We start from the raw sequence: 27,986 nt of genomic DNA, 5'->3' as shown, positions 1-27,986 counted from the left end.
GTCAACACCATCACGTTTACCTTTGCCCTCTTTCTCTTCTTCTGGGATGTATTCAAATCCAAAATGTGTTTCCCTTTTCCCACCATCGTCACCATTCTTGGCCGTGGCCAGGCATCTAATAAATGCCCCCGATAGGTTTTGGTGGCTACATCGACGACGAAATACGTCTGCTAGGCACCGAGAAGCACGCATTGTCATGGGCGCAGCCATATTGGGAGTACTCGTAAAAGCAATAACAATTTAGGGATGTATTTCATTTACATTTACTACACAAGTTATAATGTGACAATTAAACACCAAATATTTATATTTACACACACTATAAATGTGTATAGTCATAAAATAACTAAGAAGTAATAATTTCTTGTAAAGAGGTATTTGTTATTTCTTTAGCACAATGAAGTATCCTTCTTGGAAACATGGCGGTGGATGGCGAATTCCTGAGAAGCGAACGAGAGACGTTTCGCAATTGTTGTTTTAAGCTGAGCAGATTCGTGTATAAAGACAACGACAGTTGCCGCACCAATTTGAATCTCTTATTGGATGAGCTTACTGCTGCCGAAAATTCACAGAGGAGCGTATCGGAAGAAGTAATTGTTAAACATGTCAAGCGTTCATCTGTCAAACTGCTCAGTGATACAGCTTTTGTCTCTCGCTTTATTTCGTAAGGATTAGTGCTAGTAGTAGCATCGCCTGGTTAACGAAGCCCACATCGAAATCTTTGGCTAGAGTGCAGTTTACCGGTCGCACTACCCGGGGACTGCTGAGCGCTCGCTAAATGAGCGCACTGCTCTATCCTTAGCCCTTGGGCACTCCACTTCTAGATCCTTAGCCCTTGGGCACCCCCCTTCTAGATCCTTTGGTGCAAGTATATCCATCCGAAAAAAATCGGAAAAACTGCGTTCAGTAAAGTGCACTACTCCCTGCCTTATGTATTTCTTGTATTGCCGCAAGCATGTGAGATACTTAGGTAGTCTGTCAATTTCATGAACTTGCAATTCTATGCCCATAAAATATATAAAACGGTTAAAAAATACAATACAACTTTTAACTTTCCTGACTGGGTATGTCCCAAACTTTTTATCTTGTTTAAAGTAACACAATATGTTAACCCATTGTTGAAAAGGAACCGGCTAAATAGAGCTACAGTGGGGTCCTACATGTTTCATGTCTCTGTTTTAAGAGAAGAGTCCAGGGAGTGATTAGAATGAGTAGAACAACTGAACCTGGTTAGAATCAGAATGATAATTATGTTTGTGACTGATGCTATGTGCAACTACTAAACTGAAAGTGTGATGCAGAACTGTTGGATGACACCTTCTTTTACTGTCATGAGGAAAGCAGCATTACATTTACGAAATCGTAAACTGTCAAATCAAAGTATTAGGTTGTCATATCAGTCAATCCAGAAATAACACCAATTTTACATACCTAGCACTGAATTTAAGCAACCTGCTCAAATCTTTTGCTGATGTTTCTAGAAAATATATCAGTTAAAATAAGAGTTTTCTTTTGATATTAAGGTATGTAAACAAAACGTGATGCACCTTTAATAATATTAATTAAAATTGCCTGCATCCTCATCCTCATGTTCTGACCAACAAGAAGCGTTTGACTTTTTTTTGTTCCTTATTTTGATCTCTGTATTGTTTCAGGAGGGTAATGAGTTGCTATGGAAACTTTCGTCCTTGGTTCCATTTCATCAGGAAAGGCTTATTGCCAAAGTCTGCCAGACCATAACCAACTTCAAACTCAGACATTCGGTGAGCTGCTTTACATGGCAGGCTACTATTCTAAGAGTAGAAAAGATTGATTATCTTGGTATACTCACGTTTCATATTTACTTGTGTGTCAGTTTGCCAGTCACCATGGTTAATATTGCTCTTCAGCAGCACATACTTGTGAGAAGCAACTGACACTATCAAATATCAGACACAGTGGTTTTGTGATTCTTCAAAGGCATTTAGAAGTTAGCGTAGCAATACAGGACAAATTTTATGGATAGCAACTTCTTGAGTTTATTTTCACGACGTTTCGGGGCTTATCCTAGCCCCCTCATCAGTTTGAGCTGAACTGAACATTACGTAACTGTTAGCCTTACTGTTCAGCTCAACCTGAAGAGGGGGCTAGGATAAGCCCCGAAACGTCGTGAAAGTAAACCCAAGAAGTTGCTACTCAATAAAATTTGTCCTGTATCACAGTGGTTTTGTTGATGTATGACATCCAAATAATATCCCATTAGTGTAGATAGCAGGATTGCCTGTATCATACCTGTGACTTTTTCAGGTACCCTCTGTTAAATCAGCCAATGCCTCGTCATCTAATAAGTAACTCACATGAATGGATTAACACTTCCTACTGTCTGTACAGTCATATAGTAGTTTTTACCGAACACACAGAAAACAAACTTCTAATTCACATGATACATGCATACTTTTAGGAGAAAGGGAAAATAACATTAAGCCACACACCACTTTTCATGTGCCTTTTTTTTTTGATTTGTTTGTGTCAGCAAATAAAATATATGGTTTCATGTGGCTTTTAGCAGTATTCAAGCTATATGTCATTAGGGGAACTTCAGAAATGTTCATTCATGTAATGTACGTTTACAGCATCCAGTTAGTGATCAGTGTCTGGAGTCCCTGCTGGACTTCTGTATTAGAGCCCTGCAGTGCTGCCAGCCGTGGTCCCACCCCGACATCCTGCAGGCACTCAGCGCCTCTCTCCATGACAACAGTAACCGAGTCAGCAAGGTCAGCTCCTTCTTTATCATGTGTGGCCTTCAAATTGATGCCACTGAAGATCTGTGTGCTTTCTAATACAGTTGACTTTCACCAGTACTTTTGAAGTTCCAGTGCATTAAAGGAGGCACAAATCATAAAATGGCATCTGATCATTTCATTTGACTATAATATTGGTAAAGTCATCCTTCTAGAAATTGTCAGCTTCAAAAGCATCTCAAACAACCCCAAAGTAAGGGAAGTGGCTCTGAACTGTGATCTGCTCAATAGAAACATGATATTTTACAAGTGCTTCAATCATTTGTTGCCTATTTTGCTCACAAAGTATTTAGTAACAAAATATTTCATGCCACATAACATGCAGTAACCCTCCAGTGTTGAATTGTGAATTAGAATGCTGTTGATAGACATGCTGTTCCCTGTACCCTGTAATCATGTGTCCTTTTACCATACATTGTCAGCAACATACAACATTTTATCAGTAACTGATTGCATTTTTACCAAACAATCAGTGGAAGCGGTTATAATTGGCAGCTGTCCAATCTGGCAAGTTGTCAATATCAGCATAAAATTTGAGTCTTGTCCGTGGCTAGTACATTTGTCATTATTTGAAAACTGCGCAATCCGGCATCTGATCCTACATGTGGCTAGGAGTCTGCCGGATGTGTATTGTCACCAAATTAATGCTGCGTTAAAACAACATCGACTGAGACAACTTAATCTTAGTTTAGTATAGGTATAGTTGTACATGTAATTAGTGAGTACAAGCTCACTGTCTGCCATTGTCATTGTGTGCAGTAATTGAGAGAACCATGTGATGCAGCAAGGCATATGAGAGTGACAAAAACTGTTCTGTTCTGGTCGTAGGGACACATGAAGATCCCGGGTAGAATAGGTCTTCAGCAACCCATGCCTGCCCGAAAAGGCAACTATGCTTGTCATAAGAGGCGACTAATGGGATCAGGTGGTCAGGTTTGCTGACTTGGTTGACATAGGTTATCGGTTTCCAGTTGTGCAGGTCGATGCTTATGCTGTTTATCACTGGATTGTCTGTTTCAGACTCGATTATTTACAGGTTGCCACCATATAGCTGGAATATTGCTGAGTGCGACATATAACTTAAGTCACTTACTCACTCACTCTGATCATAGGTATCCATGGCAGCTCTATAATCCACCATGCTGTCTAAACCGGATTATTTGTTTAGTTCAGACGAGTGCCGGCTGAGACAGCTTCCACTGTATTTCCTTTATGCTGAGCAAATATTGACTGCCATAAATTTCCTTGTACCTTTCTTGATTTATGAGTGATAATCCATTTTATGTTCCCCATGGCAACAGTACCATGAGTTGTTGCTAGGCAACCAAGGTATCTTGGTACAGCTGACAGATGAAGGAGTATCAGACGAAGACATCCTTACAGGTGGTGTACAGTGCCTTGAAAACCTCACTTCCAAGTACGTTACTTTTGTAGTCAGTACATTTTTATGCTTCCATTTTGGGATGATTACTGAATTACAGACATAAGCGATTAATCCAATAAGGCCACATTGTCACTGGAGATTTTACATTACTACCTGTGGTTATGTTACATGAGAGATTGGAAGTGGAGATAATAGCAATGGCTAGACTGACAGGCAGATGTTACAAACATGTCTCAAAGTGAATGTGTAATACAAAGTGACTGTCGTTTGTACAGAGTGCCTGGTCAGAATGGGCTGAGTGATGCACATGGTCAGTTGATCTTCTCCATCTTCCTGCGTCTGCTTCACACCGTCCCCACACAGAAGATTGACCTCATCGTGCAATGCAAGGTCAGGACATGAGTTAAACAGCTTTAACCATGAACATGGTGTATTCTTAAAAAATATAATGATACAACTGTCATACAGAAAATACACCATTGCTTTTATCAGTTTTGTTGCTGTTTGGAAAAAAAACTGAGGATATTTTCGAGATACTGTCAGTCAGTGTCCTAGAAAGTGGACTGATTTAAATCTTGGTACTTTTGAAACTGTAGCAGTATCATGATATCATGGAGGTTTACTGTTTTGCGTTATGTATGTATACTGCAAGAAATTGGTTTAAAATTTAACGAGGGACACCTAAAACCACAAATAACCAAAGTGATACTGCTAAAACTCATTTGTCAGCCAACAAGTTTCAATTTGCCGTCGTAAAAGAATTCAAACAAACTGAATGCTGTTTGTTCTAGCAAAGGTTAACCTGAATTTCATTGACTCACAGACAACATGAACCAGTCAAATAACATTCTGGCTTGGAAGTCAGATGACTATCATGATGTTTAGTGCTGGTGGTTGTCATGACAGTGTTGATGTTGGTGATGATAAAGTTGTTAATGATGATAATGATGATGATGATGATTTCCCTATTTCTCTTCAGATCCTGATTTGTTCTTTGCGTGGTATCCAGAATCTCCTTCTCACAACCAAGCTTATGCCGTCAGACAGTCTTGGACCACTTTTGGCCGGGATCAGGGTAAACATGGCAAATAGTTGTTGCATGAATTTAAATTTTCAACCCATTGGACTTATTATGTTTGCTAACGCAAATCAGTTTGCATTACATTATTTTTAACTTACCTTACCATAGGTCTTATGCATATTACCTCAAGCTTCGCTAGTAGAGATCAGACAGACGTTGATTCGCCATTCCCTGAATGGCTACCTCGTATAATCTACGGATGTAGTCACGGAAGTGACGTGATCTCCCTACTCGCGGGAAAGCGAGCCATCCCAAAATTCACTTTTACTTCTAGCGTTCGTCTGATCAGACGTGTTTGTTTCGCTCGGAGTTTTCTATTGTGTTGAATAAAGTTGTCGTTCAACAGGTAGGTATGTCTTGTTTCCCTAGGTGTGTGGTTAGTTAAATTGAATTTAACTTCACTTACCTTGCTACCTCGTGTTGTAAATGTTTCTTTCTTTTTCTCACTTCGATGTGGGTTTTCCTGCGTTGTTTGTGAGGTGTCATGGCGGCCTTGGAGGTTCTTTATTCCGTCAGGAATACTTCCTCCATCTGTTCTGCTATTTTGTATGGTATTTCCTCCCGATTTTTGCCGTTTTCATGTGTTTTTTTTTGTCCCACGTGGCATGTTTCACAGGTAGCCATGTTGGTTGCTAGCCGTCGCTGTCTCGAGCTTACAGGCGTACCCACTTTAGGTTGGGGGTGCGCTTTTGCTGCATTTTTTATGTAGGGGTGTTTTTCGTTTCTACCTCTAGCGTTATTGTTTTATTTCACGCTTCGGGTATGTTTTTATCTGTTGCAGTTAACTGTGTATGACTCGGCAGTTTTGTACTGTCTGCAAGGGGCAGAAGTCAGCCAAGGATCCCCACCCCTGGTGTCCGGATTGTGCATCGCAGACCTGTTCCCTTGTCAGCCGCTGTCAGCATTGTACTAGTCTTTCTGTGGCGGATTTCAAGACCTTTTTAGCTGTCCGTAGAAAGAGGTTTACTCAGCGGAAGAGGAGAATGTCTTCCCCAGCTTCTTCTTTAGGTTCTTTACAGGACGACCCGGAGCTGCCTACCTTTACAGCACCAACGCCGACGTCTGGTTTGGAGCGCTCATCTACGACGCCGGTTCGATCGTCTCCGGAGCCACTTCGCTCGGACGCCTTTGTTGACTTATCCCGTCCGGACGCCTTAGCGCACCCAGAAGTTCAGAGGCTATTACGGTCTCTCCTGACGCCCAGCACTTCTACTAGAGAGCCAGCGCCGACCTCAGCTACTGTGCCAGCGCCCATGTCAGCGCCTGCCTTGATTCCCGAACTAATTTCAACGTCAACGCCTACGCCTATGCCAGCACCGACACCTACGTCAGCGCCTATGCTCACGTCAGCGTCTACAGCCTTGATGGGGACACCTTCACTGGTTCCAATACCAGCACCTATACCTACGCCAGCGCTTGTTCAGACGCCGGCTCCTGTGCCTCCGCCAGCGCCTTACCGGATCCCCAGGATCTCTCACACGCTATCTAGAGAAGAGGTGCTACAACGTCAGCTAGACGAGGAGCGCGCTCGGCGCTTAGAAGCTGAGCGCTCGAGACGCAGATCATGGTCCAGATCTCCAAGGAATCGGCGCTCCCGTTCTCCTCACCGTAGTCGGCGCCGGCGCTCGCGCTCATGCTCACGCTCTCCTAGACGACGGCGCTTCCGTTCGCGATCCAGATCTCCTCGGCGCTCTTCCAGAACCCGGCGTTCACGTTCACCAGAGGCCTCGCGAGTTTCACTGAAGGATTCTTCTGCTCGGACGCCTTCTACCTCTTCCACCCAGCGGCGGGAATCGACTTCAGTCTCTTGGGAAGATTTGGAGGAGCAACACTTCTGCCCTGACTATGAAGAAGAGGCAGGTGTAGGCGAGGATGATGGCACCTATCTACCACTATCGGCAGTGTTTGAGTGGATTGCTGACAGGCTACCTGACTGTCCTTCTCCGTCAGTCGATCCTAATAATCCGGCGTCCATCCGTTTGTCCCCGGAACTACTAATTCCACCTCATCCTATGGTGGCGGAGGCAGTGTCTCTCCTGGACGAGGATTTTGCCAAGCTGTCTCTGAATCCTACGATCAAGGCGTCTAAGTCAAGGAAGTCGGATTACAAGATCCACAGCCTAGACTTCACAGATAATGGTGCAGCCCAGGACGACTCACTCAAGCGCTTGTCAAGTTCTTCACTCTCAGCTTATAAAGTGCAGGACTCCAAATTAGCAGCTATTGACACGGAACTCAAGCGTATGCTTAAACCCATTTCGGCGTTAGCCTCAGCTACTTCAGCGGCTGCAGCAGACCTATCAGAAGACAACGCCTCCAGGGTGGATCATCTCACGACGATCTTCCAGTGGCAGGGCAAAGTTCTTCATGACTTACTCGGTCACTTACGTGCAGCATTGGCTATGACAACTTCGGTTCGCCGTTCCGGCTTCCTGGATACATGTAATTGGCAGGAGGAATTTAAGCGCCAATTACTTCGGGCTCCCTTCACTTCCAAGTTTCTGTTCGCCGACAAGATTCCAGATATTTACAAGTCGCACGCGGAATTAACGAACACTGAAGTCGCGCTGTCTACCTTTGAGGCGCTTGGTTCTGCCTTTCGTGGCAGAGCCAGAGGAAGTGGAAAGAAGCGCTATATTCCCAGGAGGGAATCCATCCGCTCCTCCTTTGGGAGGGGACGGGGCCGCACCAAGGATAATGACACTCAGCGGAAGCCCCAGGAGCGCAGCCGGGACACCCCCTCGATGCCAGGGCGAGGCAGAGGCAAGCGCCCCTACTCTGGTCGCTGAAGCCGTGGATGTCTCCGACTGGGACCTCCCACCCCCAGTCGTACCTGTCCATCCGACTCCAGTAGGTGGGAGACTAGGGATCTTCTGGCCCAACTGGTCATTCCTAGAGGATCCGTTTGTAAGCAAGATTCTGAAGTCCGGCTACAAACTACCATTGGTCGAGACTCCACCGCTGACATCTACTCCCCAGTCGCGGATATATCTTCAACACCAACTAGCTCTCCTAGAGTCCAATATCGACATTCTGTTATCCAAGAGAGCCATAGAGACAGTGCTGGAACCCCACCGCTCCCCGGGGTTCTACTCACCCATCTTCCTGGTGCCAAAGAAAGATTCCGACAAGATGCGCATGATTCACAACATGGCGGTCTTCAACAGACAGTATCTGGCCGACCCTCCTCATTTCCGAATGACGTCCCTAGAGCAGATTCGAGCCAAATTGTCTCCCGGGGCTTGGCTAGCCAGTCTGGACCTACAGGACGCTTACCTACATGTTTCCATACATCCGCGTCACAGGAAGTACCTGAGGTTCGTCTTCAACGGAATACATTACCAGTGGAGGGTGCTTCCGTTTGGCATTTCTACGGCCCCGTGGCTTTTCACACGCATCACGCTTCCGGTTACCAGGTTTCTTCATCTAAGGGGAGTGGACTTCGATCCATACATAGACGACTGCCTTCTCAACCACGGCAGTCCTCTACTGCTACGCAAACACTTGGACTTCTCCACCCGCCTGCTGCATCAACTGGGTTGGATGGTCAACACCAACAAGTCACATCTGGAACCAACTCAAGAACTGACCTTCATCGGGGGATTATTTTTAACAAAAGACAATCTTGTCAGGGTCCCTCCAGATCGATGGCTAAAGATTCTGGCGTTTGCGGATCGAGGTCTCTCTCAACCCATGACCCTCAGAGAGTGGCAGTCTCTGTTGGGTCTTTTGACATCGGCGCAGGATCTTACTCTCAGAGGGCGCCTTATGCTACGGCCCTTACAGAGGTTTCTGTCACCATTCATCCAGATGAACGACCTCAAGTCACGGGTTCTTCTACCTCCACATCTACATCAGTATCTCCGGTGGTGGATGGTAGAATCGAATGTCTGCGTCGGCGTCTGTTTGGAAGACTCCAGTCACGACCACGAGTTGTTCGTGGATGCGTCTCTACTAGGGTGGGGCGACCATCTGGCGGGCCGAACGACCTCAGGGCTGTGGTCCGACGCCGAAAGGTTGTGGCACATCAACAACCTGGAATTGCAAGCCGTCATTCTAGCAGTTCGCCGCTGGCTACCGATTTTGTCCAACACCAAGCTCCTGGTGGCGTCGGACAACTCCACAGTCGTCCACAGGGTTATCCGGAATCAGGGCACGACCAGGTCCAAGCAACTTCTAGACCAGATGTTCGTGTTAGCAGATCTGCTAGACAGCAACAGGATCACAATCAGGGTTCGACACATACCCGGCTGCAAGAACATTCTGGCAGACGCGTTGTCGCGCCCAGGCAGACCTTCACCGACGGAATGGATGCTTCATCCAGACGTGTTTCGTCAGATTTGCCTTCGCCACGGGAGACCCTTGGTGGACCTCTTCGCCACCAGCTTCAACCATCAGCTACCAACTTACGTGTCTCCCGTACCGGATCCACAGGCTTGGGCAGTCGACGCTCTATCTCTGTCGTGGGAGGGTCTAGACGCGTACGCTTTTCCACCACCCGTTCTTCTCCCAGAAGTGATTGGCAAGATCAAGCAGACACAGAACCTGAGACTGCTTTTGGTCGCGCCCTGGTGGCCAGCCAGACCGTGGTTCCCCGATCTGCGACGCCTCGTCAGCGGAGATCCGGTTCAGCTTCCAGATTGGCCACACCTCCTTCGTCATCCGCACAGCCAACAACTCCATCCAGATCCGCTGAGATTCCATCTGCACGGCTGGACCATTTACAGAAGGCATTAAGGGCGAAAGGCTATTCTTTGCATGTGGCGAATGCCATAACCCGAGCTCATCGGACATCCACCAGATCCCTCTATGATGACAAGTGGCGCTCATTTGAAAGCTTTTGTGCTCAGAGATCACAGGATCCCATGACAGCTTCCCCACAGTTCGTGGCGAATTTTTTGATGTTTCTACGTAATTCCAAGCATCTCAAAGGGAGTACGTTGGGTACCTACTTGTCAGCGTTGAACTCCGTCTTGGCGGTCAAGACGGATCGTCAGATTTCTAAAGTTCCAGAACTGGTTGCCCTGCTGAAGGCGTTCAAGTTGGAGGACCAGAAGGTCAAGTTCCGCCCTCCAGCTTGGGATCTGAATGTTGTTTTGCAACACTTGAGAGGCTCCCCATATGAGCCCCTAGAGGATGCTTCCTTCGAGCTGTTGTCCAGGAAGACGGTCTTCTTACTTGCCCTAGCTACGGCAGCTAGAGTTAGTGAGATTCATGCCCTGGATGTCACACAAGTGCGTTTTGAACAAGCTAGGCATGGTCGAGTCCACTTGGGATTGCTGTGGGACTTCATTGCCAAGAATCAGCTTCCCGGGCAACCAGATAGACGGTTCTCCATCCCGCCTTTATCGACCATCCTCGGACGACATGATACGGAGGAGGAGTTCCTGTGTCCAGTCAGGGCCCTTAGATATTACATCCAGAGGTCTGCCTTGAAGAGACATTCCCGAAAGAGACTGTTTATCCCTTTTTCTTCATCGTGCAAGGGGGAAGTTAATAGAAACACTATTGCTCTGTGGCTTCGTGCGACTATCCTGGCGGCGTACGATGCCAAGAAACTCCCCCATCCGACGGCGAACAACCCCCATGAAATTAGAGCCCTGGCGTCCACTATGGCCCTCCACAGGAACTGTACGGTGCCACGGATTATGGAGGGTTGTTTTTGGAAGTCGTCCACCGTTTTTGCCTCACACTACCTGAGGGACTTGGCTGTCGAGGACATGGAGGGGCTTCAGTCTTTTGGCCCGTTGGTGGTTGCACAGCAACTTACCCAGCCTTCCGCCCATTAGGTAATTGTGTTGTTCTTACCTTTGGTCTTAAGATTAACCTCACCCTCTGGGTGCGTCGGTTTCTCTTTGGAGTTCCCTTGGGTTATCCTTTGTCCTGTTTCCAGGTTTGCCCTGTGACGTTGGCATTGGTCTCCCGGGTCTCCTGTGCATGTGCTTGGTCTGCTGAAGATGTGAAGGTCCTCCGGAGTCCACACCACCGTCCTCTCTGTCGAAGCCATATGCATAAGACCTATGGTAAGGTAAGTTAAAAATTTATTAAAATCTAAATATTTTAGATATTTAAATACTTACCTTACCATAGGGCGGTGACTCCCTCCCAACGCTGGATGCTCCTCCCCACTTTGGACTCATCGGACCTTTCTTTCCTGCTGCCAGTAAAAGTGAATTTTGGGATGGCTCGCTTTCCCGCGAGTAGGGAGATCACGTCACTTCCGTGACTACATCCGTAGATTATACGAGGTAGCCATTCAGGGAATGGCGAATCAACGTCTGTCTGATCTCTACTAGCGAAGCTTGAGGTAATATGCATAAGACCTATGGTAAGGTAAGTATTTAAATATCTAAAATATTTAGATTTTAATAATTCTCATTGACGAATGGATATGAACAGTGTTTTGTTAGTTTATGGATAATTTGTGTTAAAATTGAAGCCTCAGAATTCAGTTGATCAGCATCAAAATCTCTAGGTAATGGACAAACATTAACAATATTTTTTAGCTGATGATTGCTAATTTACTCCACACCACACCACACCACACCACACCACACCAACATACCCACCCACCCACCTACCTACCCACCATGCAGTGCAGTATAGGCGCAAAGTTTCTGATGCTACATTAAGCAAAACTCACTCAATCATTATCCATTTGTAAGAATGAGTATCAGAACATGACAAAATTGTCTGTGTCAGCCATTTAACATTTACATTGCCAGGCCTACATGTTCCATGGTTTGTCCAGCAATCAGCTGTCCCCCATTCCACCCAGCTTGTACCCAACTCCCATGGTTCAGTATGACCTCGGATCAGCATCTCCCCAAAACGACAAGAGTAAGCTGGACACCAAGGAGAAAGAAACTCCAGCTAAGCCCGCCAAGAAATCAAGACGAAAGAAGGCTTCAAAGAAAGAGGCCGAGAAGGAAAAAGATTCTGAAGCTCCAAGCACCGAATCCCAGAAGACAACAGAAACAGAGAGTACAGATACTGCAACATCAGCAACAACCTCTGCCGAGGATGCAGCCTCAACCTTTCAGACCTCATGGATGAAGGGCTTAAGTTCGGATTCCGAGTATTCTGACACAGAGGGAGGTCAGGCTTCCAGAGTGAGGTCCATGTGTACGAAAGTGAGGCAAACAGCCTTCAGCTGTTTCCATGCTTTAGCAAAGGTGAGAATGTTATACTGAGTATCCAATCATGAGAAGTTACTGTACACAGTTCATTCTGACTTGACTTTAACCCTCGAAAAGTGCTTGTAGCTGGGCGTTGGTTTATCCGACAAACATGAATCTTTATGGCCACTTCTGTTTACTATTTCCTAAACATTATAGATATAAAGTGCTTAAATTTACATCAAAAATCTTGGAAAGTTGCTGTAATTTTAATTGTGTAGCAGCCATGAAGTCCATTACTGGGATTTGAACCACAGACCATCTGATCTGACGGTGCCTGACAATAGCCAGTATGACAATAGGAACAATGATCTCTTGAAGATTTACAAAAGTAGTTATTGCTTTGATTTCTCAGCTATTCTGACCATCTTGTCTTGAGACACTGAACAGCATCTGGGTTGCATAGTGATTCATGTACAATTAACAAATGCAGGACCCGTGAAGGTCCCGGGGTAGAATAGGCCTTCAGCAACCCATGCTTGCCTTAAAAGGTGACTATGCTTGTCGTTAGAGGCAACTAACGGGATCGGGTGGTCAGACTAGCTGACTTGGTTGACACATGTCATCGGTTCCCAATTGCGCAGATCGATGCTCATGTTGTTGATCACTGGATTGTCTGGTCCAGACTCGATTATTTACAGACCGTCGCCATATAGCTGGAATATTGCTAAGTGCGACGTAAAACTAAACTCACTCAAATGCAGCCCTCATCCTCAGTCTGACCAGCAGACAAAGAGAACAGAGTGGTGACTCTGACTAAACTGCTGAGAAAAACTTGAAGCTTTTGAAATTCATTACTTTATGTTGAAGTTGCCTGTGTGTCTTCTGAAGATTTTATGGAGTGATTCAATTTATTTTTGGATTAGCAGGAAAATTCAATTACCATATTTCCTCAAGTATGTGGTGAATCTCTAATAAGCGCTGTTTTTCTTATAAGCGATGGGGGTATGGAAGCTCACTATCAATTACGGTAATTAGACCCAGTAAGCGCAAAAGCACCGGGCCTCTAATAAACGCTTGGTCTAGAAGTCCGTTATAAATAAGCACTTATTATGGGAAAATTCAGTACTTGAAACTTTGTCCTCATATATTCACATCTGCAGAAGTAGAATAAGTGTACCATGTTGCTTTTACAGAATTTAGACAAGAAAGTCATTTTTGGTTACTGGTCATCATTCATTCCTGACACAGCAGGAGCAGGTAACTCTCCCCAGAATCAAACGCTGTTCACTTCAATACTCAAGGATCCCTCACCCATGGTAAGAACTGGCATCAATCTACTTGAATACATTTGAAACTAACTGCGGCTTTTTTTCTTCTGTGGACCCTCTTTTTTATCTGAGGGGATGAAAGCATTTATGCATGGTGTATTATGAAATCTATGTACAGTTTCTTGGTCACTTGGAATTATCTATATTCCGATAAAGACTACCATTCCTTGAGTAAGGATATGTGATATCTGGTGTATCAGCTCTCTCTTGATTGTTTCAGTGCCGAATGGGAGCGCTATCAGCTCTGACAGCTCTAGTAGACCGAACACGAGCCTTCCTGGCCCAGGCTGAAGAAAAGTAAGCCTTCACTGTTATACCATCTTACCCACTATACTGAATATACTAAGACCTAAATCATTCTTCATTGGTGGTGGAGTAGCCTAGTGGTTAAAGCATTTGCTCGCCACTCCTAAGACCTAGGTTCAATTCCCACATGGGTACAATATGTGAAAGCATTTATGCTTGCTTGAAACAGACTCTTTGACTACTTTTGCACCAGGTTTATTTGAATAGCTTACCAGTGATAACGTGACTGTTACATTTACAGTTATCAAGTGAGAACAGCGTTCGTGCCGTTCTCCGCCATCCTTGGTTCAATGATCAAGGAACTCCACAGATGTCTGCTGCTAGCCCTGGTTGCCGAGAACTTCCCTCTGGCTCTCACCCAACTCATCAAGGTTCGAAAGATACACCGTTTGAACTCATCTCTTACACTTTGAACCCATGAAGATCCGGGTTAGAATCGGTCTTCAGCAACCCATGCTCGTTTTAAGAGGCAGCTAATGAGATTGGGTGGTCAGGCACCCAAAGTTGGTTAATACAAGTGATCGTATCTGAATTGCATAGATCGGTGCTCATGATGTTGATCACTGGATTGTATGGACTGTGGACTGGGCCAATTATTCACAGATGGCCACCATGTTCACCATGAATGGTAGCTTAAATCAAAAGGTCAGACATGTTGACATACCATATGATGGGGTTCCGGACATAATATTGCTCAATCATTCACTCCGCATAAGAAACTAATGTGTTGAGCTTTCTTGTTGGTTGTGAAAGTCAAATGACATGAAGACTATCATGAAGAGATTGGTGTCCTGAGTAAAGTGCTGATGAAGTCACAGTGTCACTGCATCACTTATTTTTTACACAAAACTAAAAGTGTTTCTTGTGACATTGTTTTGTTTTGTCCTTCAAGTGTTTGGGCACACTGGTGATGAACGTTCCCTATCACAGGCTTCATCCAGGACTGTTGACCAGGGTTGTCAAACAGATACGCCATTTCCTCAACCACAGAGGTACGTACTTAATCCTTAAAAACCACTTCCATAACCACAGAAGTTAATGGTACCCTCTTCCTCAACCACAGAGGTAGGTACTAGATCCTTAACCTCACTTCTTCAACCGCAGAGGTGAGTGGTTGCTTCTTCCTCAAACTTAGAAGAAGGTACCAGTCTTTTCACAAATAGTTCCAGCCTTTTCACAGTGAGTGCTAGTCTTTTCTTGAACCACATAGGCAGCCACAAGGTATTTGCCTCTGTTTTATCCATTAAGACAGGTATCAGCTACTTTTTTTACCGTAGAGGTACAAGCTACTATTTTCACATTTTAGTATGTTTTTATGTGTCTGTATAAACTCTACCAAGTATTCTCTCTGTTTTGACATAGAGGCAGGTACTAACCCCAGACTCAAGAATATGGTAGGTGTGGTAGAAATGTCAGTATGACTCACGTCTCATCACTCCTTATACATTCAGACCCGAACGTGCGAGTTGCATGTCTGACCTGCCTGGGGTCCGTGGTCAGTATCCAGCCCCCTCTCATGGAGGTGTGTCACATAGTCCAGCCATCCACTCCTCCAGTCAGCACCAGGATCTACCCCTCAGAGTCTGTTCTGTCCCAGAAACCAGAAGACAAATCAGCTGATTCCGGTTTCAGTAGTATATCAACGACCGACTCAACCAATCAAATCCTGGGCCAGTGTTCAGGTCAAAGCTCAGGTCTGAACACCCCAGCCCTGGCTGCAACACCAGGCATCCAGACACCAGTATTTTCAGATCAGACTCTGCAGGCCTTTGCAAATGACACATCATGGATCATCAAGCTGTGCATCCGGAATGTGATGCCGCAGCCACAGGGAGACAACTCCAGCAACTGGAGGGACGCCAGCGTGTCCTTTGAACCTCTGCCAGTTCGTCTGGAGTCTCTACAGGTCCTCGCTAATCTCACTAATGGATACTTTCCAATAATCAGGTAATTAGGATTGTACTGCCTTTACTGTTGCTAACAAATATTCCAACAATTAGCAACTTATGTAACAACTAGAGACAATAGTAGTAAGTAGGTGTTTATGCTGTTTTCAACACTATTGCAGCCATATCATGGAATGAACTGATTGCTATTTATAACCACTAGACTGTCCCACCACACAGTAGCTGTTGAACAGGACTGACTCATACCTGCCTTTCAAACTGAGATTTGTGTCTGATCACAAGTGTCATGTGCTGCATTGACAGATTTGCCTCGTTGAGGTTCATGAGAGGATCCTGTACTGTTTCTATTCCACATCTGCAACATGCTTTAGAGGTTTGAAATGGCAGTTATGTCCCCTGTAAACAGGTAAAAGGGTCCTTCGCCTAGTACTTGTCCATCTAAAACAGGTACTGGTTGATTTGGAGTCAGTGTACTGTGACAGTGTGAATTATTCATATTAAACTACAGCATGGTATCACAATGTGCCGATAACCTAGCAGTTAGAGCATGCCAAAGCGAGTGAGTTTAGTTTTACCCCATACTTCGCAATATTCCAGCTACATGGTGGCAGTCTGTAAAGAATCAAGTCTGGACCAAAAATTAAAAAAATTACGACAAGCATAGTCGCATTTTGTGGCAAGCATGGGTTGCTGAAGACCTATTCTACCCCAGATCTTCACGGGCTTCATATGGGTGCAGTGGGTGAAACCCATTTCAGGTATTCCCGGCAGTGATATTTCTGGAAACTCACTTACCCATACTGATTACCAGATATTTGGAGGTTAGTGTGAAGATACGTATCTGCTGACCATATACCTGTCTTGCAGGAAGAGTGTGGCACTGCTTCAAGACCTCATCCAGGCCTGCTTCAAGGACAAAGACCCGATAGTTAAACTTCATGGAACTAAGGTACATTGATCCTTACTTCAGTTGTCTGTTATGAAGACCCTACTACCAACATCACCTAACTTTAGGCCTAAAATTCATGTATGTTTAGATAATGCAACTGCAAATGAAAAAATTCTATTGCTTTTTTGACAGATCATCTACGAAATCACAAAACCTAACCTTAGACCAGTGAACTGTTTTCAGGAGAATTATAGACTGAATAGTGTCTTTAGCATTTACATATTCTGAGGACAGACAGTTTGTTTCCCCTAGTCCTCACATGTCCTACAGTATCATTTCAGTTGAGTTTATACATAAACTGTTATCAACCTAACTGTCAATGCAAAACAGAGCACTAAGGTGATAGTCTCAAAGGTGATCTCAAAGCAGTGTTAAAGAATGGGAGTTAAGGTTGACTTTAGTAAAGGCTGCTTCATGAAAGGAACCCCAGATTTTTACTTGACTAACGGCCACCTGTGTAATCTCCTCTGCTAATAGAACTCTTGAGCTGACTTGTGATGCATGTGTCAGTAGTGTTGAGTGTTAATTAAAATCATTTGATCGTGGGTTTGAAGTGTGATAATGGATCCTTGGTTTGCACACACCAGAGCCTCTTTTCACACAGTACTAAGGTGATTATAAGTCACTAAGGTAACCTGTGTGCAGTGTGAAAGAATGGGAGTTGAGTGTAATCTTAGTAAAGGCTGCTTCGTGAAAGGAAGCCCAGGTTCATGGTTTTATCAAGTCATCACTTTGGACTTGTCTTCCACATTGTCAGAACACTGAGACCAATATGATGTGAACACTGTGATCACAGAAAGTGGTTTAAGATGTCAAGTCATGTTTTAAGAAAGGAAAAATTGCTAATCCATGGCCTATATGTCTATGTGTTTATCTACCTATGTGTCAGTGTGTTCATCTATCTATGTGTCAATGTAATCATCTGTCTATGTGTCAATGTGTTCATCTACCTATATGTCAATGTAATCATCTGTCTGCGTGTCAGTTGCTGGATAAGCTGAAAGAAAATACTGTTAATCCTTGGTCTGTTTGTCAGTGTGTTCATCTACCTATGTGTCAATCTGTTCATCTGCCTATATGTTAATGTGTTCATCAGTGTATATGTCAAATGTGTTTATCTATCAATTGTCAATGTGTTCATCTATTTGTAAATGTGTTCGTCTGCCTATGTGTCAATGTCTTCATCTGTCTATATGTCAATGTCTTCATCTACCTATATGTCAATGTGTGTCAATGTGTTCATCTACCTATATGTCCATGTCTTCATCTATCTATGTGTCAATGTCTTCATCTGTCTATATGTCGACTTATCTATCCATGTGACAATGTAATCATCTGCCTGTGTGTCAGTTGCTGGATAAGCTGAAAGAAAATACTGTTATCCTTGGTCTATATGTCTGTGTGTTCATCCACCTATGTGTCAATGTGTTCGTCTGCCTATGTGGTGATGTGTTCATCTACCTATATGTCAGTGTGTTCATCTGCCTATGTGTCGATGTGTTCATCTACCTATATGTCAGTATGTTCATTTGTCTATATGCCAGTTGCTGGACGAGCTGACTCAGGCCATGCTGCAGGACATCCAAAAGCAGGTTGCGGACTCCACAGTGACATCCACCATCACTCTGCAGCAGGTATTCATCCTACATAAATTCTTCCACAACACACCGTACCCAAGAAGATAAGAAACAAAATTGGTCTTCAGCAACCCAGGCTAGTTGTAAGAGGGAACATAAGATACCAGGTGGTCAGGCACGCTGTTGCATTACACCTTCATCTTTGCTTGTCATTCGGGGCAAGTCATTGGTCAGAATTGTTGGCTGAGTTGTTAAATGTCTTTTCATCCCAAGCATGTACATCAGCGTCTTGATGTCAGTTACTTGCTTGTTTGGTCCACTCTTTGTTATTTACAGCCTAATGTTCGTATATTGTAATACTGCTGAGTGTAGCATTAGGAACTATGAATGGCCAATCCAATAAACACACTCCCATGAAACAGTATGGCATTGCCTATGATGATTGCAAGTGTTTTCTGGACTATATTTGTCTGATTGTTCTTCTGATAAATTATATACCCTGTCTGAAAATTAACTGTGAATGAAGCACATTATCAGGGCATGCACAGTCTCTATATTTGTACCATTTGACCTGGATTTTGATCTTCAATCATTAGTTCAGTGATACATGACAAGACTCAAGTTTGAGAATCCAAAATCCCCCAAAATAAAGACTTGGTTATTACCTGAATGTGTGGGAGCCTTCTGATGGACATGTTACATGGCTTTATTTCCTGTGTCAGGTCCAGGAATTCTGGGAGTGTCTACTGAGCGGCCCGCTGCCCACGATGCTGCAAATGGAACGGAACAACCAGGTCCGTGCCAACGCCTGTGACTGCATCTCCAACATCGGCCCAGACGTCCTGTCCCACCTGCCGGTCAGTGTCCATCAAACTTGATCTCCTGTACAGCTCATGCACTTATGGACACAATCCCACAATTGTAATAAAACAAACATTAATGTTTTAATTTTGGTGATCATTTCTTGATGATGGATGTGGAAACAGAAGGTTTCACCACCAGAATCTGGTTTCAGATGGATCGCCGTGTGCTGTGCATTACCCTGATCCTAGGCTTGACTTGTGAAGAAGACAAGCTGGTCAAGTCAGCGGCCGTGAGAGCTCTCGGAGTCTATGTGCTCTTTCCCTGTCTGAGAGAGGTAAGGTGCACTGTACAGCTAAATAGTACAAAATTTTGTGTATGCATGTGTGTGACTATCAGTGTGTGCAATAGTATCCAGATTGTGCAAGTCAGTCAGGCGAGCTATGCCTGAAAGTTACTATTCCGCGAAAAATATTGTTTTTATGATCCCAAAAAGTCTAGACATAAGTTGCAACATTAGGCTATTAATATGATGAACATTGTCATCGGGCATGATCTAGCATGATTTAAAAGTATGTTATAACTTAGCAAGTCAGAGAAGTCATATTTACAAAATGACCCCATGAAAATTCAACAGGCCAGTGACTATGGAAATTAGCAGGCCCGATTGTATTTTTTTTTTTTTCAGTCAGGAGACAGCAGGCCAGTAGCTATTTCACACGCTGGTGACTATTTTACTATTGTAGACTGATGTTGCTGACAGTTCTTGCCCATGGAGATACTTCACCACTGTTAACATGGATACCCCATGCACACATATGACCCGTAGATGTCTGGTGCATGTTTTATCTACTTTTTGTCGACCCGTGAAGGTCTACCCGGGGTAGAATAGGCCTTCAGCAACCCACGCTTGTACCCGTGAAGGTCCCGGGGTAGAATAGGCCTTCAGCAACCCACGCTTGTACCCGTGAAGGTCCCGGGGTAGAATAGGCCTTCAGCAACCCACGCTTGTACCCGTGAAGGTCCCGGGGTAGAATAGGCCTTCAGCAACCCACGCTTGTACCCGTGAAGGTCCCGGGGTAGAATAGGCCTTCAGCAACCCACGCTTGTACCCGTGAAGGTCCCGGGGTAGAATAGGCCTTCAGCAACCCACGCTTGTACCCGTGAAGGTCCCGGGGTAGAATAGGCCTTCAGCAGCCCACGCTTGTACCCATGAAGGTCCCGGGGTAGAACTGGCCTTCAGCAACCCACGCTTGTACCCGTGAAGGTCCCGGGGTAGAATAGGCCTTCAGCAACCCACGCTTGTACCCGTGAAGGTCCCGGGGTAGAATAGGCCTTCAGCAACCCACGCTTGTACCCGTGAAGGTCCCGGGGTAGAATAGGCCTTCAGCAACCCATGGACCCGTGAAGGTCCCGGGGTAGAATAGGCCTTCAGCAACCCACGCTTGTACCCGTGAAGGTCTCGGGGTAGAATAGGCCTTCAGCAACCCACGCTTGTACCCGTGAAGGTCCCGGGGTAGAATAGGCCTTCAGCAACCCACGCTTGTACCCGTGAAGGTCTACCCGGGGTAGAATAGGCCTTCAGCAACCCACGCTTGTACCCGTGAAGGTCCCGGGGTAGAATAGGCCTTCAGCAACCCACGCTTGTACCCGTGAAGGTCCCGGGGTAGAATAGGCCTTCAGCAACCCACGCTTGTACCCGTGAAGGTCCCGGGGTAGAATAGGCCTTCAGCAACCCACGCTTGTACCCGTGAAGGTCCCGGGGTAGAATAGGCCTTCAGCAACCCATGCTTGCCATAAAAGGCGACTCAGCTTGTCGTTAGAGGCGACTAACGGGATCGGGTGGTCAGACTCACTGACTTGGTTGACACATGTGATTGGTTCCCAATTGCGCAGATCGATGCTCATGTTGTTGATCACTGGATTGTCTGGTCCAGACTCGATTATTTACAGACCGCCGCCATATAGCTGTAATATTGCTGAGTGCGGTGTAAAACTAAACTCACTCACTCACTCATCTACTTTTTGTCAAAGACGAGGTTACCAACAGGGGACAAGTACTTTAGGAAATATGGCAAATATGATGGGCGTTTCTTTAAAGACCCTATTATACCGTTTGTATGTCAGTGTCTGAAGTAAGGCGCATCGAACCGTCTGAGACGGGCTAGATTTCTGACAGATTGTCTAAATTTACAGCTAGTCAGCCTGATGGTCTGGTATGATTTTTATATATTCCATACTTCTGAGTAATTCACCATATCTTGATGTCTGATCTGGTTAAGTCCACTTTGGGCTGGTAACATTGAATCTTCATACTATAAGGGATAATAGAAAATACCCATTAATTATATAATCAATAAATCTCCACACAGTCAGTCTGACAGGTGCCTAGCTTATCCATCAGTGTGGTATAAATCTATCATTACTGACTGCCTTCTGTCCAACAGGATGTGTCCTTCATCGCTGATGCTGCAAATGCGATCCTGACAGCAATGGAGGACTGGAGCGTCAATGTCCGCATGAAAGCAGCCTGGTCCATGGCTAACATGTGTGATGCCCTCGCCCTCAACAGGTCAGACCAGATTTCTGTGTCAGATGTTTGTTTAGATGGTCATGGAACTGCTAAAAGACAATCAAAGGAAGAGTTTGGCAAAATGTTCTTGTCCTGTCCAATCAGATATTGCGACAGAACATCTTACAAGTAACCATGGTAATTGGCTACTCAAACAGATGGCGATCAAAGAAAGAATGGGGAAATATGGTTTATATTTGTGTTTCATGACCAATCTAAACAAATCGAGTGGCAAGACATGTTGCTAGTATCCTGACAGTCGTAAATTGCGAGGTAGCCATTCAAGATTGAAGGCAATTCAACTCCGTCGGATCTCCTATTAAGCGAAGCTTGAGGTAATATGCTATAGACCTATGATAAGGTAAGTATTTAAATATCTAAAATATTTAGAGTTTAACAAGTTTCTGCCCTGACAGGGAATGTGGTGACCTGGAGTTTGTGGATGAGTTCTCTGACATGCTGCTGCTCAAGCTCCTCACAGTGGCAACCAAGTCGTCTCAGGACACAGACAAAGTCAAGTCAAACGCTGTCCGTGCAGTTGGCAACTTGCTGCGGTATCTCACAGAAAGAAGTCTAGGTAATTCTGCAGCCACCTTTTGGTTAGTTTGTTAGAAAATGTACAGAGCTGTGTCTCTTGTGTCTGAATCATGAATTCCGTCTGATCATGGTCTCTGGTTTGTTAAAAGATTTCAGTTGCCACCTGCAAATGACATCTCCATTACTTAGTGAGCTTCCTCAATGCTTCACATCACATCACATACTGGTGTCAGGTCTCATGCTAGTGTTAGGTCATATACTGGTGTCAGGTCACATACTAATATCAGGTCACATACTTATGTCAGGTCACAAAGTGATGTCAGGTCACATACTATTGCCAGGTCCCATACTGGTGTCAGGTTACATACTAGTGTCAGGTCACATACTGGTGTCAGGTCACAAACTGGTGTCAGGTCACAAACTGATGTCAGGTCACATACTAATGTCAGGTCACATACTAATGTCAGGTCACATACTAGTGCCAGGTCACATACTAGTCACATACTAGTGCCAGGTCACATACTAGTGTCACGTCACATACTGGTGTCAGGTCCCATACTAATGCCAGGTCCCATACTGGTGTCAGGTTACATACTAGTGTCAGGTCACATACTGGTGTCAGGTCACAAACTAATGTCAGGTCACATACTAATGTCAGGTCACATACTAGTCACATAGTAGTGCCAGGTCACATACTAGTCACATAGTAGTGCCAGGTCACATACTAGTGTCACGTCACATACAGGTGTCAGGTCACATACTAATGTCAGGTTTGGTTAAAAGAAAGGTGTCTTTTTCATCCTAGAGCATCATACAGTTTTGACATTAACTAGTGACAACACACTGATAACATTATGTGGCCAGTCTTCGTTCATGATCACTACAGTTGTGATGGAGAAATTGATGATCTAAGCACAGTGTAATCAGGTGTGTCACATTATTTTATTTGCAGTCAGTATTGGTTTTTAAACTCTTACTTGACATCTTCTTTGTGAACAGGTAAAAGTAACTTTGTGAGTGCTGTTGGAGAGAGTGTGAAGGCATTGGTGAAGAACATCCTGTCAGGTACAATGAAGGTAAGTACACGTGGGTTATGTATGGGTTAGTGCTTTCCTTATGGGTTATACCCGTGAAGATCTATGATAGACTTGGACAGCTCATGCTGTTGATCACTGGATTGTCTGGATGAGTCCCAATTGTTTACAGACTGTCGACATATAGCTGGAAAATTGCTGAATGCAGGGTTAAACAACAAGCCAACAACTGACATTCCTTAAGGGTGACATGTACTCCAGAGATGGATTTAGGTTGTCATTTTCATGTATTTTCATCTGATGTTCTCCCATAGGTGAGATGGAATGCTTGCTATGCTATCAGCAACATGTTCAAGAACAACCTCCTACCCCATGGCAAGGCTGAGTGGACAGTAAGTGTGTTCTTGTTTATTTGGAGAATCTTGAGTATTCTTCCTATAGAGATAAACTCTCTGTTATTATGTAAATTGAAGTGATGAAAACTCTCTTCTGTGGTAAATGGGATGTCGTCTGAGACCTGCGTGACAGTTTGCCAGATTAATCTGGAACACTTTGATTAAGTAGACCACTGTTCAAAACTCCCTGTTGTTTTGTAGATTGAAGTAATGAGGGCCCTCTCCTCTGTCGTGAAAGACTGCAAGAACTTCAAGGTCCGCATCAATGCTGCCCTGGCTCTGTCTGTGCCCCGGGAGAGGAATGCTTACGGCTCACCAGAACTGTACGCCTCGGTGTGGGAGAGCCTTATTGTGGCACTCAGGTCATCAGAGGATGTCTCTGACTTTGCTGAGTTCCGCTACAGGGACAATTTGACTGATCAGGTACCTGGAAGTTGATTCAGTTCAGATCACCAATGGGGATCCAAGGTGTCCTGGTGGTCAGCAGCACTAAAATGTGGCTTAGTTTTGGTCAGCTGTGAACTACTGTGAGTGGGCAGGTTGATAAAGAAATGTTGACTTTTGGTAGATTCAGTGTCTTAAAATATACAAATGTGCAACACAGCTGAAAATTTCAGAAATCTTACCACAAATTTTCATTAATTATCGTCCTCTATTGTTGAAAAGAATACTGAACTCTTTCAAGTAAACCAACACTAAAGTGGATGTAAAACACTAGTCACTCACTCACTCTGTCACACAGATCATAGAGGCCATCTTCCATATGCTGAAAATGCTGTGCCCTGATGATCTGCCAGCTCTACTGCCATGTCTGCAGTCCAAGGGCTTCATCCTGCAAACCTTCATGGAGAAACTCCGGTCATCCAAAGCCCCATTCCTTAAGGGTATGGAACATGATCGTTGCTTTGGTTCTTCTGTCTGATGACTGTGTACATTTTGAGATTGTGTGATTGCTGTAGGGAAACGATACCACTATGCATAATGTTTCAGTACATCCTGGGTTCATTCTTTTTTAATTCATCTTGTAAGAGCTGTCTGCCTGCCCACCTGATGGGAGGGGCAGTGTAGCTGAAGGGTTTAACATAATGCAAATATGCTTGTATATTATGTCCATGCAGTATTCCTGTGTCCATGTCCAACACTGCCCTTTAACACTTGTAACTGCCTAATGTATCATCCCAGTGCCAAGGTCCAACACTGCCCTTTAACACCATGTAACTGTCCAGTGTAACCATGTAACATTCCTGTGTCCAGGTCCAACACTGCCCTTTATCACCCTGTAACTGCCCAGTGTAACCATGTAAGATTCTTGTGTCCAGGTCCAACACTGCCCTTTAACACCATGTAATGTCCACTGTAACCATGTAACATTCCTGTGTCCAGGTCCAACACTGCCCTGAAACACCATGTAACTGCCCAATGTAACCATGTAAGATTCTTGTGTCCAGGTCCAACACTGCCCTTTAACACCATGTAATGTTCACTGTAACCATGTAACATTCCTGTGTCCAGGTCCAACACTGCCCTGAAACACCATGTAACTGCCCAATGTAACCATGTAAGATTCCTGTGTCCAGGTCCAACACTGCCTTTTAACACCATGTAACTGCCCAATGTAACCATGTAAGATTCTTGTGTCCAGGTCCAACACTGCATTGAAACATCATGTAACTGCCCAATGTAACCATGTAAGATTCCTGTGTCCAGGTCCAACACTGCCTTTTAACACCATGTAACTGCCCTATGTAACCATGTAAGATTCTTGTGTCCAGGTCCAACACTGCCCTGAAACACCATGTAACTGCCCAATGTAACCATGTAAGATTCCTGTGTCCAGGTCCAACACTGAAGGCAGCCAGGATGCAGGTGGAGAAGGTGGGACTGTGTCTGTCTACCGGAGATGATCTTGTGGCCATGCAGCTGCTCACAGAGGTCTGCCTTATACAAGCAGGTACACAGTTGACCAGAAACCGCTGGCTTGTCTCTTAACTCCCAAAATGTATTAATCATACAGGGTTGAGTCGAAGGTATTGCAGAGTATAGGCAAGTGACTTTGTCTGGAATACACCTTTGTTCACCCAGCAGTGAATGGGTAGCTGACTGTTATCCAGTGTAAGCTTGAACGTGATGAACAAAAGCTACATTCCTGAATCCAATCACTCTTTCGACATTGCATATGCAATAAATGAGAAATAGCAGTGAGTATGATAGTAAAATGGTTGCCCTAAATGAATGTGGACTGCACTCCTTGAAGCCGAAAATGTGAATGGTTATTGGTTAATGGTTATTTCTTGTTATCTGCATGAGTGGACATGAATATACATTGTATTTTGGAACAACCATTTTCCCTGTTAATACAGCTCCACAATGCTGTCATGGTTACTATAGTGACAAAGATTCTTCTGTGATGTTTCAGAAACTGAGGAGGAAGAAGACAACAGACCAGCTGAAAAATCAGCGTTCATGCAAATCTATGACTAATGATGCTTCCGATGATGAGCATGAAGAAGTAGATATGTGTTTACATGGCATCCTATGCATTTCTGTCACATTTAGCATATGGATGATATAGATCTGAATTCCAGGTTTGGCTTTGTAATTATTATTTACCACTTGGAGTCAGAGATTCTTTGATGCTGTTTCCCCGATTAAAATTTGCTTCTTGATCCACATTGATGGATTAACATCACATTGAATTGTATCAATAATGTTACTTTTTTCTATTTATAATTTATTTTGATATGAAGCGTCATGAATACAATCAAAGAGGTAATCTAGCACAAATCCAACAGCTTATTATCATACATATATTTATTAATAATAAAATGGTAACCTAAAGTGTAAATGCACATAAAAAATGACGATACTTTGTAAGGATATACAACTTATCTATTGTGAAAGTTGATATTTCGACAAAGATTCTAATGTCGTCAAGCAAGACAAGCATCAAGAACAAGGACATTAGATATTTCACCTTTCACAATAAAGAAGTTATATTTCTTGCAAACTAGCATCATTCTTCATCACCCTAACTTCCAAAATGCCCCTCAAGGAAGTCAGCCATGCACATTGTTTTAAAGTACACGTCAGGTCTGCATGTAACGAATCACACAGAACACAGGGGTTAGTGATGTGTTGTGATGAATAAACCTTCAGTATTTTTGTGCTGCTCTAAGATCAGTGTTTTGAAAAAAAAAGGTTAGTCGGCCATAGATCTGATTTCTTTTTAAAATGCACTTATTGCTTGTAGAGAAGCACTTGATTCTATTAGTGTGTGTTATATGCAGTGATGAATTATCTTAACCATGGAGGAAATCCTGTATTGCATGAGCCTAAATACGGGAATTCCCAGTTGGTGTGAAAGCATTCTCTTGTGATGCTTAAGACCTGCATTTGATTCAACACATGGGTACAATGTGTGACGTCTATTTCCAGTTTCCTCTGCCATGATATTGCTGGATTATTGCTGAAAGCAGTGTATAATCATACTCACTCACTTCAGACATAGGTTTGGTATCACAACATCAGAAACGCCCACAGCGAACCATTATTTTCTGGGGACCATCAACAGTGGACAGGGATGGTAATGTTCTTTGTGAACCGTTGAATGGAGGCTGCGTCATTTTAGGCCTTCAATTGCCTCACCAGAAAGCAGTGTATCAAGACTGACAGATAAGAATATGAAGCACCACAGTCAAATGCTGGTAGGGATGACAATTACTGAAGATTACCTTCATATTTTAACATTTAATGTCCCAGGTACTTCAATTTTCTTTGCTTATCAAAAAGAAACAGTTGTCCCAAGGGTATTCTTGTTTTCTAGTAATCAATTTTTTTTTCATCACTAGTCACAAATGTTTCTATCTATAGTTTTCATAGCATCATCTTGTCATAAAAATATTGTTACTCTCAGCAAATACGTTGCACTTTTTATCTACCAATAATAATGACATCACGCAAATGTTACTGTTGATTTTTTAGCCAGGAATACACATCCCAAACTTAATTTAACTTCAAAATCTTAATTTGATCCAGCTGGTCATTAAAATTTTCTAGGAATGCAATCTGTGATATTCTTGAGTTATTAAACTCTCTTGTTGACTATTCTTTGTCTGGAAAGTTTATTTAATAAATCTGAATTAATATCTGCTTCATTAATGTTTTGTCATCTTTTTCCGAGTAGCAAAGACAGGTGGCAGTATTGTTTCCTGGCA

At 44.0% G+C, this 27,986-nt stretch overlaps 2 protein-coding genes across 2 annotated transcripts in view; one reads left to right on the top strand and one right to left on the bottom strand.

The window, feature by feature from the left end:
* LOC137254982 (2-methoxy-6-polyprenyl-1,4-benzoquinol methylase, mitochondrial-like) overlaps window positions 1-830 on the bottom strand; it is a 60,157-nt gene extending 59,327 nt beyond the window's left edge. Inside the window, exon 1 of the mRNA XM_067792567.1 lies at window positions 21-830. Within this exon, the coding sequence (XP_067648668.1) occupies window positions 21-210 (190 nt within the window). The 5' untranslated portion in view covers window positions 211-830. The remainder of the gene's footprint in view (window positions 1-20) is intronic.
* LOC137254813 (HEAT repeat-containing protein 6-like) lies at window positions 409-27,926 on the top strand. Its single transcript, XM_067792554.1, has 24 exons — window positions 409-590; window positions 1,656-1,763; window positions 2,613-2,753; window positions 4,082-4,197; window positions 4,440-4,554; window positions 5,144-5,239; window positions 11,971-12,420; window positions 13,560-13,682; window positions 13,915-13,991; window positions 14,242-14,371; window positions 14,893-14,992; window positions 15,452-15,947; window positions 16,775-16,856; window positions 18,401-18,490; window positions 19,156-19,290; window positions 19,449-19,571; window positions 21,682-21,806; window positions 22,223-22,383; window positions 23,343-23,419; window positions 23,692-23,769; window positions 23,974-24,195; window positions 24,515-24,656; window positions 25,610-25,723; window positions 26,189-27,926. The coding sequence occupies exons 1-24, from the start codon at window positions 420-422 to the stop codon at window positions 26,251-26,253; spliced, it is 3,537 nt and encodes a 1,178-aa protein (XP_067648655.1). The 5' UTR covers window positions 409-419; the 3' UTR covers window positions 26,254-27,926.
* The last annotated feature ends 60 nt before the right edge of the window (window positions 27,927-27,986 follow it).

Source organism: Haliotis asinina, chromosome 1 (assembly GCF_037392515.1).
Source record: "Haliotis asinina isolate JCU_RB_2024 chromosome 1, JCU_Hal_asi_v2, whole genome shotgun sequence".
Classification (NCBI taxonomy): Eukaryota; Metazoa; Mollusca; class Gastropoda; order Lepetellida; family Haliotidae; genus Haliotis; species Haliotis asinina.
The sequence above is the reverse complement of the archived record's forward strand: the minus strand, read 5'-3'. Positions and strand labels throughout refer to the sequence as shown.